Source organism: Megalops cyprinoides, chromosome 10 (assembly GCF_013368585.1).
Source record: "Megalops cyprinoides isolate fMegCyp1 chromosome 10, fMegCyp1.pri, whole genome shotgun sequence".
NCBI lineage: Eukaryota > Metazoa > Chordata > Actinopteri > Elopiformes > Megalopidae > Megalops > Megalops cyprinoides.
In genome coordinates, this window is record NC_050592.1 from 31,276,715 (window position 1) to 31,290,082 (window position 13,368).

Consider the following 13,368-nt stretch of genomic DNA (forward strand, 5'->3'; position numbering starts at 1 on the left):
ACACCCCTTCTGCAGGGGTGAGAGAAGAGGGAACTGTCTCACACTGAAAGATGGATCCATCTGTCCTGAATACTGTCACCAACTGTGATCAGAGTCAGGAGGTTTTCAATATTCATGAACCTACACTGAAGGTGTACATAACGATCCTGTGTCACTGGTATGAACACAGTTTTCTGCTGTGAGCCGTGGTTTGAAGCCGACTGAAAAAGCTCGCCTTCACAATCCTGACCCTGGCCTCGGCTTGTCCCCAGGCCCAGGTGGTTCTTCAGGGGAAATCCAGGAGCGTCATCATCCGGGAGCTCCAGCGCACCAACCTGGACGTGAACCTGGCCGTCAACAACCTGCTGAGCAGGGACGACGAGGACGGCGATGACGGGGACGACACGGCCAGCGAGTCCTATCTGCCTGGAGGTGAGTGTGGGCAGGGCCCCACCACAGGCCAGCTGTGGCCTCCTTCCTTCCTCATCTCCCAGCGGGCTTCTTAGTGCCTTTGGGAAATAAGAGTAATGAGCCTGTTAGCTCCTGCTCACACTCTCTCTCAGTAGTGTAAGAAAACCAACAAAATCTGTGCAATCTTTCAGCGTTTATCCATCTTCAAGGGTGCTGCTGATTGTTACTGAAGGGTCTCCATGTCAACATATACAGTTTAGTGGGAACATGTGATCAGAGTATTGGCTCCCTTGCTTGGCCTCCTGTTTATCTGTGGGTGATATGTGTGTGTTTTTTCTTTTGTTTTGTGTTGCTCTGTTCAGAGGACCTGATGTCTCTGCTGGATGCAGACATCCACTCGGCCCACCCGAGCGTCATCATCGATGCTGACGCCATGTTCTCGGAGGACATCAGCTATTTCGGATACCCCTCCTTCAGGCGCTCCTCGCTGTCTCGGCTGGGCTCCTCTCGAGGTAACTCCCTACCCTTTATACACAGTCTGTATGTCCTCCTCTTCCTCAAAATGGCTTCTCCTGCACACACCCCTCCACACAGCTTATAAGCTGACTGGTTTTTGTAATGTCAGAAGCCAGGTACACTGGTATCATGAAGAGGTTTTATCGAGTGAGATTTTACCTACCCAGCATTTTCAGAAAATAGAAAGGCGCTTGAAACCAGGCTAAACACATGGTGCTGCTGTCACCTTCTGTCTTATGGAAGGCCATTTCTCGCTTTAACAGTTTTGCATTCTGTTGAAGCAGCGCTTCTTATATTGCTTGTTTACATTGTTATTAGTCTAAATATGTGGTAGGCATAACAAGCAGATTTTGTGGCTGTTCGTCCCTCCATGCCAGAATGAGAGCGTACGTAGACAGCATTGCACGCTCTGATGTAGAGTGTGTGTGTGTTGCATTAGTTATTTATATATAATAAACTGCACTGTGGTCTGCATGGAGAGCACCTGCAGTGAGCCCTCTGAGAAAGGCCCGTCGGCCCAGCTCTTTGGCTGAGCTTTAGTCTGTCAGAGACCCCCCACTGCAGCTTCCACTCAAAACTCTTAACCTCCTGATTTTGCATGTCCTTTCCTTTCTGTAAATAGCCTTGTGGGTGTTGACATTTTCTTTACCTTTCATCGACTGATTGATTGATTTACTGCTGCTGCAATTCATTTCTTTATTAAAGTACTTATAAGTACATATTTTTTTGTGAAGGGTCTTTCCCAGAGAGTGGCTTACTTTTATCCCACTGGTGTGACCCCATTGCATACCAGTTCTCCTTCTCCCCCTAGAGCGCGACTCGGAGCTGTTGCGCGAGCGTGAGTCTGTGTTGAGGTTGCGTGAGCGGCGCTGGCTCGATGGGGCCTCTTTTGATACGGAGCGCGGCTCCACCAGCAGGGACGGCGAGCCCGGGCTGGACAGGAAGAGCGTCCCCGTCCAGAGCCCCGTCAGCCTCGGGGAGGAGCTCCAGTGGTGGCCTGACAAGGTTAGCCGCCCCCACACGTCCTTGTAGTGAATGCATGGAAACTCCTGTTCGGTAAGCAGCAGGTGCTGAAGAGGAGGGCGGGGAAAAATCTGAACTGAGAGAAGGACGCTCCTACAGCACTACTTCATACAGTAACCACTGTATTGGAGCTAATGTTTCAGAGCTGCTGCATACAGTCACTGGTATTATTGGAGCTAATGTGTAAATCTGCACGCCATGATTTGAGCACTTCATAGTTCTGCTATAACTGGCAGTTGCTCCCGTTAACGGTGTAGCTGGGGGAGCCTCATTCTCTGCACTGAACTTTGTGAGACAAAGACCCGAGGGGTGAGAGATGAGGCAGACTTTGCACCGAGGGCCAGATTGACAGAGGGCTGATGCATTCATCATTGTGGGAAAAGGCTGGGCATCGTTGTGAGCAGGAACTCGGACCTTTCCTTCCGTTAATAGCCGTAAGACAGCCATCCCCGTGTGTTGTGGCTGTTTATGGAGGTGTGGCTCTGAGTTCCAGGTCCAGCTCTTACCAGATGCCATCTCTTTCGTCCTTTGGTAAATATGTCACGTCCTTGTGAATCTGCCCATTTGTACTAAATGTCACTTAGCTTCTCCTTATTTTTACAGATGGGAAGTAATAAAAGTCCTCCTCTTGTGTAGAGTGTTGGCAGGGCGATGCTGGTGAACTGAGCCCAGAGAATCCAGGGGAAAGAGGAACGAGAGGATGTTTTTAAAGTGATCGCATTAACTTTGGTTTCCACCCTGTTTTCAGGGCTTTTGGATGCCACTGATAGTTATCACATTACGTGCGAAAAAGGCAGGGAATATAGTTTCCCTGGGAAAAAACACTCAAAACCACCTATTTCTGTTCACCCTAGTTCTGGAGACTAGCAGCTGCAGTAGCAAGGAGTAGCAGAATACTGAAGTACCGAGGAAGAATGTTTAGAGCTCTGGCAGTCTCTGTCTGAATGATGAGGTCAGGAAGGACAAGGTCCGCAGATCTCACTGCTCTGCTTCAGGCTCCCCTTGACTTGAGAAAAAGATCTCCTTGAGGATATAAGGCAGTTGTCTAAGTGAGACATGAATCCCCCTGAATGATGTAAAAAACATGGACTTGGTACCATTTAGAAATACATTTTCATCTGTGAATTTTTACTTTTTTTTTTTCCACTGTTTAGAGTTTAAAAAAAAAAATCCTTTTGCTCCTGCAGGATGGCACAAAGTTCGTGAGTATCGGAGCGCTGTACTCTGAGCTGGTGGCAGTCAGCTCTAAAGGAGAGCTCTATCAGTGGAAGTGGACTGAACCAGAGCCCTACAGAAACGCACAGGTAAAGAGTGTGACACACAGGCATACTGGCAAATGGGGTGGCAAATTCTTTTCTTTTTTTTTTGTGGATGGAAAATTGCCCACCAGACCAAGACGAGGGCTGCCTGTGTGACTGTGGTTTCAGGGTCTGATGAATCTAGTCTGAGGAGAAAGTCTGTAATGAGCACCCTCCTCTCTTCCCCACCTCCTGCAGAACCCTGCCGTTCACCACCCGCGGGCTTCATTCCTGGGCTTGACCAATGAGAAGATCACCCTCCTCTCGGCCAATAGCATCAGAGCCACAGTCGCCACGGAGACCAACAAGGTCAGTGGGCCGCTCCCCGGGACGGGAGAGCAACCCAGCAGCAGGAATAAACACAGCTGTGTAATTGGGCCTGGATTTGGGCGCTGAACATTGACAGATTAACTTGGTTAATACCCCCCGTGTGTGGTTTTCCACTCTTTTATTTCTCTTTAAAACACATGCCGAAGGTTTGTGTATAAAGCTGACCCCCTGCTTTCAGGGCCTGCTTAACTCCATTAATCTCCGGTTGTCTCTGCTCGGCGGCGGGGATGCTGAGGGCTCGCCGCCCCCGTGCAGCGCCTGCCCAGTCATCTCAATTATTTCAAGCCCTGTGATGCGTGTATATTTGGGTGCGCTCTGAATCTCTGGACCGTCTGTGCCTGTGTGTGTGCGTGCAGGTGGCGACGTGGGTGGATGACACCCTGAGCACGGTGGCGTCGAAGCTGGAGCACGGGGCCCAGGCGTTCACCGAGCTGCAGGGCGAGCGCATCGTGTCCCTGCACTGCTGCGCCCTCTACACCTGCGCCCAACTGGATAGCAGCCTTTACTGGTGGTAAGAAGCAGGAGGCCCACATCTCCGCATGGTGGATAGCATGCTAGCACACTAGCACACTGCTGCTAGCATACCACTGCTAGCACACTAGTGCACCGGTGCTAGCACACCACTACTAGCACACTGCCAGCATGTCCTCCAGCATGCTCTCATCCACTAACACACCCCTGAATCATTCAGTAAACCTCGAACACTAACCAGTGGCTGAAGCACAGCCATTCTGTACATTGAAGTTCAGCTCCATTTGCTCCACTTTGAAAATTGTCTGGCACTGTTGACACTACAGGAGCTGGGATTTGCTGGCCTCTTACATATTCATAAAGGGGTGGGATTTAAAGACAGCATCTGTAGCTGGTACAGCAATTGAGACAGCAGTGGAATTTCTTGTTAGTAACCTCCTCAACAGGGAAGGACAGAGGATGGAAGGAACTCTAGATGAATATCTGGCAGGGATGTAGAATGTCTGTGGTGTAAGTGCCTGATGAGACTGCAGCCCTCTAGGACCTGTGCCTAATAGCCCTGGCTCAGCGGAAAGCGAAGACTAATGTTGGGCTGAAAAATGGAAAACATTACCCTGCGGTGTGTGTTGGCCCCGGGGGCGGTGCTTCTGAGCGCTAAGTGGCGTGACACTTGACACGGCTGTTTTGCAGGGGCGTCGTGCCTTTCAGTCAGCGGAAGAAGATGCTGGAGAAGGCCCGAGCCAAGAACAAGAAGCCGAAGTCCAGCACCGGCATCTCCGCCATCCCCAACATCACCGTGGGAACTCAGGTGAGGAATGAGCCCTGCTCAAAAAAACCTAGCTCTCCTATACAGAGGGCCTACTCCATTTGTGGGACAGATTTGTTCCTTTGGCATGCACGCACGCACACACACACACACACACACACATTTGTGTTATGCAATAATGTAGTGAACAATAACTGTGTTTCAATTAAGATAATAGCCATTCATTTGTATTATTTAATCACAGTTTGAGCTGATGCACTAGTGCCTACACTCTGTGAAGCCAGCAGTTAGGGAGTGCTTCCTGGTGGAAATACTCAATACAGCGGTTGACAGATTAGTGATGTGGGTCTCTTGTACAGTGTGTTCACGGCTTTGTTTGTGCTCACGTCTTTCACGTCTGACTCGGCTGTGTTCGGCCCTGAAGGTGTGCCTGAGAAACAACCCGCTGTACCACGCGGGCGCCGTGGCCTTCTCCGTCAGCGCGGGCGTGCCTAAGGTGGGCGTGCTCCTGGAGTCCGTGTGGAACATGAACGACAGCTGCCGCTTCCAGCAGCGCTCCCCGGAGAGCCTCAAGAGCATGGACAAGAGCAGCAAGGCCCAGGAGACCAAGTAAGCCTGGCGCATGCAGGGGGCCCTTTCTGTGTTCAAGCTGCTGGGGGCACCAGGAGCCAGCATATACTCACTGACCTCTGCTTCCAGGACCGAGAGCAAGCCGGAGCTGGTGAAGACCGAGATGGGCCCCCCTCCATCTCCGGCCTCCACCTGCAGCGACACGTCGTCCATCGCCAGCAGCGCTTCGCTGCCCTACAGTACGTCGTCAGCGCGCTGAGCACGCCCGGGCTGCAGCCCCGCAGCTTTAAAACCCCGTGTGTTTAAATTCCGAAACGAATGCAACCATAGTAATCGTGCGAGGGAGCAGATTTCTTCTGGAGACCTCACATACCTCGTCACAGAACCTTTGTAATCATTTGTAGCAGGCACGTTGTGTGCTGAGGATGAATGTCGGTGTGTGCTGTGTGGTGAGCGAGCGCTGTGGGAACGTGCTTTCCGCACTTGACTGTGTGTTATGGTTGCTGAAGACAAATGTTTCTTGAGCGGCGAGGAGGGGTGTGTAATGTGTTGAGAATCAGTCTGCAGTGTGAGGGTGTGTTGAGACTGTGCGCTTGTGGCGTGGTGAGAATTAGCCTAGTTCAGACTGGGTCATTGTGAGCATTTGTGCTGAAAATGCTGGTGTACATGTGTGTGTCCGCGTGTGTGTGGGTATGTGTCTGTGCGTATGCACGTGTAATGATTTCCCTAACCGCTGTGTGCTGTGCCGCAGAGCGCCGGCGCTCTACCCCCGCCCCCAAAGAGGAGGAGAAAGTAAACGAAGAGCAGTGGCCTCTTCGAGAAGTGGTTTTTGTGGAGGATGTTAAAAATGTCCCTGTGGGAAAGGTGGGTGTGGCCACAGTCCTGACCAATCCCAGCTCTGGTGGGAGGGAACAGGGAAACGCCACCATTGTTTCGCGTTCTCTTTGATTGCCTACTCGACTGACGTTACTAGAAAGTCGTGACTGCCCCCTCAATCAGATGTGCGGGTGGAGCAGTCCTCAAACGAAACAAAGAATGTAATGGTTTAGACAATAGAAAAAATAATCTGGCATACTTACTGAAATGAAAATCGGTGTATTATTTTGTCTGTATTGATTGATTTAATAACTTAAATTTGTTTTAATTTTATGACAACTTCCAGAAAATACATGAATGTGTACAATATGTATTATAGATGAAGTATGTTAAATATTTAGAGATGTAATTTTTTTCCATGCTGGTGTTACAGTATCTGCTTTGAAATGCACTGGATGCCATGTGTCAATATGAAATGCACTGTCTGTTTTGTTGTTGTGATGTGTGATGCCCTTTCAATGCAGCGTTTGCAATAAGCTCTTTCTTTTGAACTCAAGGTGCTAAAAGTCGATGGTGCATATGTTGCTGTGAAATTTCCAGGGACGTCGAGCAGCGTGAGCAGCCAGAGCGCAGCTCCCTCTGACTCTGACCCCTCCTCACTGCTGCAGGACTGTAGGCTCCTCAGAATCGATGAGCTGCAGGTAGAGCGAGAGCCCGCGCGCATACACACACACACACACACACACACACACACACACACGAGCAACCTGCTTCCTGTTGCCCACACTTAGCCCCCGTAGATGACCACCTCCTTTTCTCTCTCTCTCTCACACACACACACACACACACACACACACACACACACACGAGCAGCCTGCCCATCATAAACATTCACCACTGTACCCAAACCATCTGCTTCTCTTCTCTCTCACGCACACACTCTCTAAAACAATCTTCCTCTTATACACACACTGCTGCCCCCACAACACACATTTACCCTGCCCAGCCAAGCCTGTCAGACACACCCATCTGTGTGCCTAATGGTGCACTGTTTATAACTTAGTGTTTTTTCTCACATTGTGTGGTAATTATATAGTACTCTCATTTGGTCAGTGCCTTTCTACAGACTTGTGTCAACTTCTCAATGAAATGTTTAACCCCAGATTAAATACTTACTGAAGTCTGCTGTCTTTTTTTGATGTAAAATTTTGCATACTGAGCACTGTAATTTCATATTATGTAAAGCTTTACTGGCTGGCGTATGAGCTGATGATCTTAGCTGCAGGTCTGCGTATGGTGGCTGTTTTGGGTTACTCTAATGCCGTCCCTTCTTATTTCAACAGGTAGTAAAAACTGGTGGAACTCCAAAAGTTCCAGATTGCTTCCAACGCACACCCAAAAAACTTTGTATCCCTGAAAAAGCTGAAATATTGGCTGTGAATGTTGACTCCAAAGGTACAGTACCGTGTTGCATATGTAGTGATGGGCTACAATGTTCTGAATAACACTATTGGAGACCCACGCATCAAAGGCGTCTGACCCCCTGTGTGTGTGTTCTCTCCTCAGGAGTTCATGCAGTGCTAAAGACAGGGAGCTGGGTGAGATACTGTATCTTTGACCTTGCCACAGGCAAGGCTGAGCAGGAGAATAATTTCCCCACCAGTAGCCTGGCCTTTCTGGGCCAGAACGAGCATAACGTGGCCATCTTCACTGCAGGACAGGTGAGCGCTCCTCTGCCGAGCCCCTCTCTGCTTTCACTGCCTTGTGGAAATAAGACAGAGCTGCTGTAATTTATTAATCATATTAGACTCGTATTTAGCCCACGTTTATCCCCCCATTTTGACTTGTTTTGTCTGTTGCAGGAATCTCCCGTGGTTCTGCGGGACGGAAACGGAACTATTTACCCCATGGCTAAGGACTGCATGGGGGGCATAAGAGACCCTGATTGGTTAGACCTGCCCCCCATATCCAGCCTCGGAATGGGGGTTCACTCCCTCTCTAACCTTCCCGCCAACTCCACCATAAAAAAGAAAGCTGCTATTATCATCATGGCGGTGGAGGTAAGGGCCTCTCTGCTGGCACACGGCATTACATGTCCAGGGTCTGGACTGATTAAAGGCTTCCTGCTTGTTACATGCCACTGTTTCGTCCCTATGGTGATTTGCAAGGAAAATTCATGTTTGGTTGTTATCAGCGTGTCACGGACTGTATCACGTAAATGAAAGTGAAACATTTTTTAAAATTCTCATAGCAAACTGTTAAGAAGAATTTTGTATTCATTTCTTAGTTTCATATATTCAGTACCCTTTTTGATAATAAAATCCTGTATCGTTCTGTAACCTGCACTGGTTTGGCGCTGGTTTTGTGAGCCCCTTTCTCTGTGTCTCTTGCAGAAGCAGACTCTGATGCAGCAGGTGCTGCGCTGTGATTACGAGGCCTGCCGGCTGTACTTGGCCAACCTAGAGCAGAGCCCCCACGCCCTGGGTGCCCTGCTGGGCCACCGCTGCGACGGCAACCGCAACATCCTGCACGCCTGCGTCTCCGTCTGCTTCCCCGTCAGCAACAAGGAGACCAAGGAGGAGGAGGGTGAGCTGGGGTCGGGGGTCGCGCGGGCGCAGGCCACCCGGCCGTCGCCGAGGAGGAGAGGTGATGGGCCACTCTGACAGCGGCTGCAATATTCAGGCACCGCCCTGTTCTCTTTTGCCTTTTTCAGGCCTGTTCTGTTTGTCCCTGCTCCTCCCTCTGCCTCTGTGCAGATGTTCTATATGTGCAACAGATATTCAGCTCCCTGCGCTGCACATTGAAAAGTTGTGCATCTGTTGTTGTGTTGAAGTTGTTTGTGTTCTGATTTACTGGCTCACTCTGCACAGTCTTGAAAGAGCACAGTCTGAAACCGGACACCCTGAGCTGGCGCAGCAGCAGACCTGAGGCTCCCACCACCAGCCAGACCCTGCCATATATGGAAGCGGGGAACGCAGGAGTTGAATATCTGTTCATATAGAACATCTGTGGTCTGTGTAAGCACTGTCATGGTTACGGTCTGGCCAATGCATTCCAGAAGCTGAGCGGTCTGAGAGGAACACGTTTGCAGAGAGGCTGTCCGCAGTGGAGGCCATCGCCAACGCCATCTCTGTGGTCTCTAGCAACAGCTCCGGAAACAGGACCGGGTCTTCCAGCAGCAGAGGGTGTGTGTCTGTCCATGTCGTTACAGGCAGCCATTAATAACAGGCTTAACATTCCCCATAACTGACCATCATTCATACGAACCAATCATAGTATGACACAATGCAAAACTGAAATGAAAGGTTGAATGAAAGGTTATTAAAAATGACCGTTTTTGCTGGCAAAGCAGCTGTCATGCACCTAATACCCAAGGTGGACCCACTTGTCTTTGTAACAATGTTTGAGTCTATACAGTGTCCCTCTGTGAGCTGTAGCTATGTGTCCTAACGTTGCTGTGCTCTCCTTAGCCTGCGGCTCCGGGAAATGATGAGGCGGTCCCTCCGGGCTGCCGGATTGGGCCGGCACGAGTCAGGCCCCTCCTCCAGCGACCACCAGGACCCGGTGTCTCCGCCCATCGCCCCACCCAGCTGGGTGCCAGACCCCCCACCCATGGATCCAGGTAGCGGGCTGTGGTCTCGGTAGCAGCAGGCTCTTCCAGGTCCAGGCTCTAGCCCTCCCCTGTAATAACCTGGCTATTCTTATCTGGTCCTTTTGTCAGACGGCGATATCGACTTCATCCTGGCCCCTGCGGTGGGCTCGCTCACCACTGCTCCAGCTGGGACCGGCCAGGGGCCCAGCACCTCCACGATACCGGGTAAATGCATCCACATAGCATCACATAGCATTACAATTTGCTTAGCAGATGCTGTTATCTAGTGTGACCTGCGTAGCTTGCACTTTGCACCTTCCATCCACTGTCCATACAGTTGGATGTTTACTGAGGCAGCTAGAGTTAAGTGCATTGCCCAAGAAAGTACAGCAGTAGTGTCCTGCTGGGTTATCAAGCTGGCAGCAGGGTTGCAAGCCCTGTCTATCAGTACGCCACGCTGCTGCTTTACAGCTACAGTCTGTTTTGACTGCTGATAGGTACATGTACTTAGTTGGTCCTGTGTTTCTTCTTGTGATGGGGGAAGGCTCCATGAACCCCACCATGCCAGCATGTGTCATCACTGATGCTCTGATCTCAACCAATCATAGCGTTTTACAGTGGAGAGGGAAGCCTTTTGGTTGGTTCAGATCCGGCAGATAGCTCAACTCATTTTGGGCATTTTGTGCCTCGCTCTCCTGCTGCTAGTTTTTGCAGTGCTTGACTGATCATTAATTGCTTATTTGTCCTTACTAGGCCCATCGTCCGAGCCCTCGGTGGTGGAGTCCAAAGACCGCAAAGCCAATGCCCATCTGATCCTGAAGCTGATGTGTGACAGCGTGGTGCTGCGGCCCTACCTGCGGGAGCTGCTGTCCGCAAAGTACGTGCTTCACCTTACCCTGAATTCACTGGGGTGGGAAACCGAGCCTCGGTGCTTAGCTGCTGCAGGCTGGCCCCAGGCTGGTGCTTTCAGCCACGCACTTTTCATCTGAGGAGCCTCTGTCATCAGAGTGGGGCATTTTTGCCATTTTTACTGTATTCATCCACTCTGGAAAGTAAGCAGCCCTCGTTTGGTGTCCCGGTTAAAGCGCTTTCTCGTGCTCAGTGCTCGTTTCGTTTGACAGGGATGCCCGCGGGATGACCCCCTTCATGCTGGCGGTCAGCGGGAGAGCCTACCCGGCCGCCATCACCGTTCTGGAAGCGGCGCAGAAGATCGCTAAAGGTAAAAGCCTGACAGACTGAGCCAATCGGGGGTCCCCCTGAATCAAGTAACACATTTGGGGAAGAACACAGTTGACTGTCCTTTTATTATTTATTTTATTATCATGTTTGTCGGTCTGTTGGAACGCCCTCACTGTACAGTCGGTTTTGTGTGGGGTCTGCCTTTCAGCCTGCTTCTCTCCTGTATGTGTTAATGTGCTCTTCGTGCTGCAGGTGACCCTGGCGTCAGCGAGAAGGAGGACGCCGACTCTATCTTCATGGAGATGATCTGCCCGCCCGGGACCAACCCCGACGACTCGCCCCTCTACGTCCTCTGCTGCAACGACACCTGCAGCTTCACCTGGACAGGGGCGGAGCACATCAACCAGGTGAGCAGTCCTGAGGGTTGCCGGGGGGTGCGAGATGTGGTTGTTGGTGTCCGTTGGAGGTCTTAGACTAACCTGCCAGCTGACTGGTCTTCCCGTGTGGTTCTCAGGACATCTTTGAGTGCAGGACCTGCGGCCTGTTGGAGTCCCTCTGCTGCTGCACTGAGTGTGCCCGGGTCTGTCACAAGGGCCATGACTGCAAGTGAGTACATCTGACCGTCTCGCTGACCGCTTCTGAGCCACCTTCAGTTGTTCATCTACTGACTGTACTGTGTTGGGTGTGAATGGAGGTGTTCTCATCAAGATGGCTAAAATAACGCAGTTTACCGACGCTCCAAGCTTTGGACTCCTGTAAAGTGGATATCCAATCCTATGTTGTCTGCAGGCTAAAGAGGACATCTCCCACCGCCTACTGCGACTGCTGGGAGAAGTGTAAGTGCAAGACCCTGATCGCGGGGCAGAAGTCCGCCCGCCTAGACCTGCTCTACAGACTGCTCACCACCACCAACCTGGTCACCACGCCCAACAGCAGGCGAGTACAGCGAGAGCCAGAGATCCAGTCCAACCACTCGCCAGCGCCACCTCACCCCTCAGCTCACTCACACACTCCTTCTCTGCCACCACAGGGGGGAGCACATCCTCCTCTTCCTGGTCCAGACTGTTGCCAGGCAGAGTGTGGAGCACTGTCAGTACCGGCCGCCGCGGATCCGAGAGGACAGGAACCGAAAGGCTGCTAATGCAGAAGGTGAGTGTGCGCGTGTGTGTGTGTGTGTGTGTGTGTGAGAGAGAGAGAGAGAAAGAGAATCTAGGAATCTAGCCAGTGAATTTTAGTATGAATCCTACTTACAGTAGCACTTCTTTTGAGCCCCCATAGGTGTGCGTCATCATGCTGTAATATTGCAGAGCTGTCTGTGCGGTGTGCCGCAGTGTTTAAGCCTTCCTCTTCCTACCCACAATGGCTGCGACTCTGAAAGGCCAGGACTGATGACCCAGCAGCATGCTGCTCACTGCGTGACACTGCAGGACTGCAGAGGAGCGTTGCAGGGCTGTTTCGGTGCTAACGGCTCTCTCCTCCCCTGCAGACTCGGACATGCCCGACCACGACCTGGAGCCGCCCCGTTTCGCCCAGCTCGCCCTGGAGCGCGTGCTGCAGGACTGGAACGCCCTCCGGTCCATGATCCTCTTCGGCTCCCAGGAGAACAAAGACCCGTGAGTGCCCCGCATCAGAGAGAGGCCTCTGCAACGCTTTGATGTCTGCTACTGATGACAGTCACTATTCACATCACTAAAGAGCTTTAAAGACAAATGTTATTTTATCAGAGGTGGTAGCAGGCGTTCACACCATCAGTGGATACAATGGGCTTGAAAAAGCTCTAAATATATATATAAATTAATAACATAAAATATGTTCTTTTGTTAGTCTTTTGTTGAGGTGGCACAATCAGTAGACAGAACAGGCTTGGAAAAAACTCAGTATGATTGTGTAATCTAATAACACATGATGGTCTGTTGTCAGTGTATTTGTGATTAGCTCTTCTTCATATTCAATTAGTTCTTTGCAATGAGTTCTTTTTCATAAAATGTAATGTTCTGTCGTCAGTGTATTTGCGATTAGCTCTTTTTGTGGGCTTATTGTGTGTGTCATCCTCGCCCCCTGACCCCCCCCCATCCCCTTCAGCCTGAGCGCCAGCAGCCGGATCGGGCACCTCCTCCCCGAGGAGCAGGTGTACCTCAGCCAGCAGAGCGGCACCATCCGGCTCGACTGCTTCACCCACTGCCTCATCGTCAAGTGCGCCCCCGACATCACGGTAGGCCCTCAGCCAGCGTGCTGGCGTCCCACGTCCCCTCCTTCCTTTCTGCTGAGTGGCGAAACAGCAAACCGACCCATGGTTTCCATTAGGATACATTTTCATCCGATACAGTAACAGGGCTGAAATTTTACTGCTTGTATGAAATTTTGTCCCATTATTTTTATTGGTCAGCAAAACTTTGCTTCATTAGTATCAAATTGTG

At 51.0% G+C, this 13,368-nt stretch overlaps 1 protein-coding gene across 6 annotated transcripts in view; it reads left to right on the plus strand.

Moving 5' to 3' along the window:
- LOC118783953 (E3 ubiquitin-protein ligase UBR5-like) overlaps positions 1–13,368 on the plus strand; it is a 43,220-nt gene that overhangs the window by 15,986 nt on the left and 13,866 nt on the right. For 3 of the 6 annotated variants that reach the window (XM_036537887.1, XM_036537888.1, XM_036537891.1), the window contains exons 7-32: positions 252–411; positions 753–902; positions 1,718–1,911; positions 3,117–3,233; positions 3,426–3,536; positions 3,914–4,068; positions 4,719–4,836; positions 5,219–5,403; positions 5,494–5,603; positions 6,116–6,228; positions 6,738–6,881; positions 7,524–7,635; positions 7,747–7,901; positions 8,043–8,240; positions 8,574–8,826; positions 9,239–9,365; positions 9,651–9,802; positions 9,902–9,997; positions 10,526–10,649; positions 10,894–10,991; positions 11,204–11,358; positions 11,466–11,557; positions 11,741–11,887; positions 11,982–12,100; positions 12,438–12,564; positions 13,034–13,163. In XM_036537887.1, coding sequence (XP_036393780.1) covers positions 252–411; positions 753–902; positions 1,718–1,911; positions 3,117–3,233; positions 3,426–3,536; positions 3,914–4,068; positions 4,719–4,836; positions 5,219–5,403; positions 5,494–5,603; positions 6,116–6,228; positions 6,738–6,881; positions 7,524–7,635; positions 7,747–7,901; positions 8,043–8,240; positions 8,574–8,826; positions 9,239–9,365; positions 9,651–9,802; positions 9,902–9,997; positions 10,526–10,649; positions 10,894–10,991; positions 11,204–11,358; positions 11,466–11,557; positions 11,741–11,887; positions 11,982–12,100; positions 12,438–12,564; positions 13,034–13,163 — 3,642 coding nt within the window. Of the gene's footprint in view, positions 1–251; positions 412–752; positions 903–1,699; positions 1,912–3,116; positions 3,234–3,425; positions 3,537–3,913; positions 4,069–4,718; positions 4,837–5,218; positions 5,404–5,493; positions 5,604–6,115; positions 6,229–6,737; positions 6,882–7,523; positions 7,636–7,746; positions 7,902–8,042; positions 8,241–8,573; positions 8,827–9,238; positions 9,366–9,650; positions 9,803–9,901; positions 9,998–10,525; positions 10,650–10,893; positions 10,992–11,203; positions 11,359–11,465; positions 11,558–11,740; positions 11,888–11,981; positions 12,101–12,437; positions 12,565–13,033; positions 13,164–13,368 lie in introns of all 6 variants that reach the window. The other 3 variants (XM_036537889.1, XM_036537892.1, XM_036537893.1) reach the window with 2 other exon arrangements.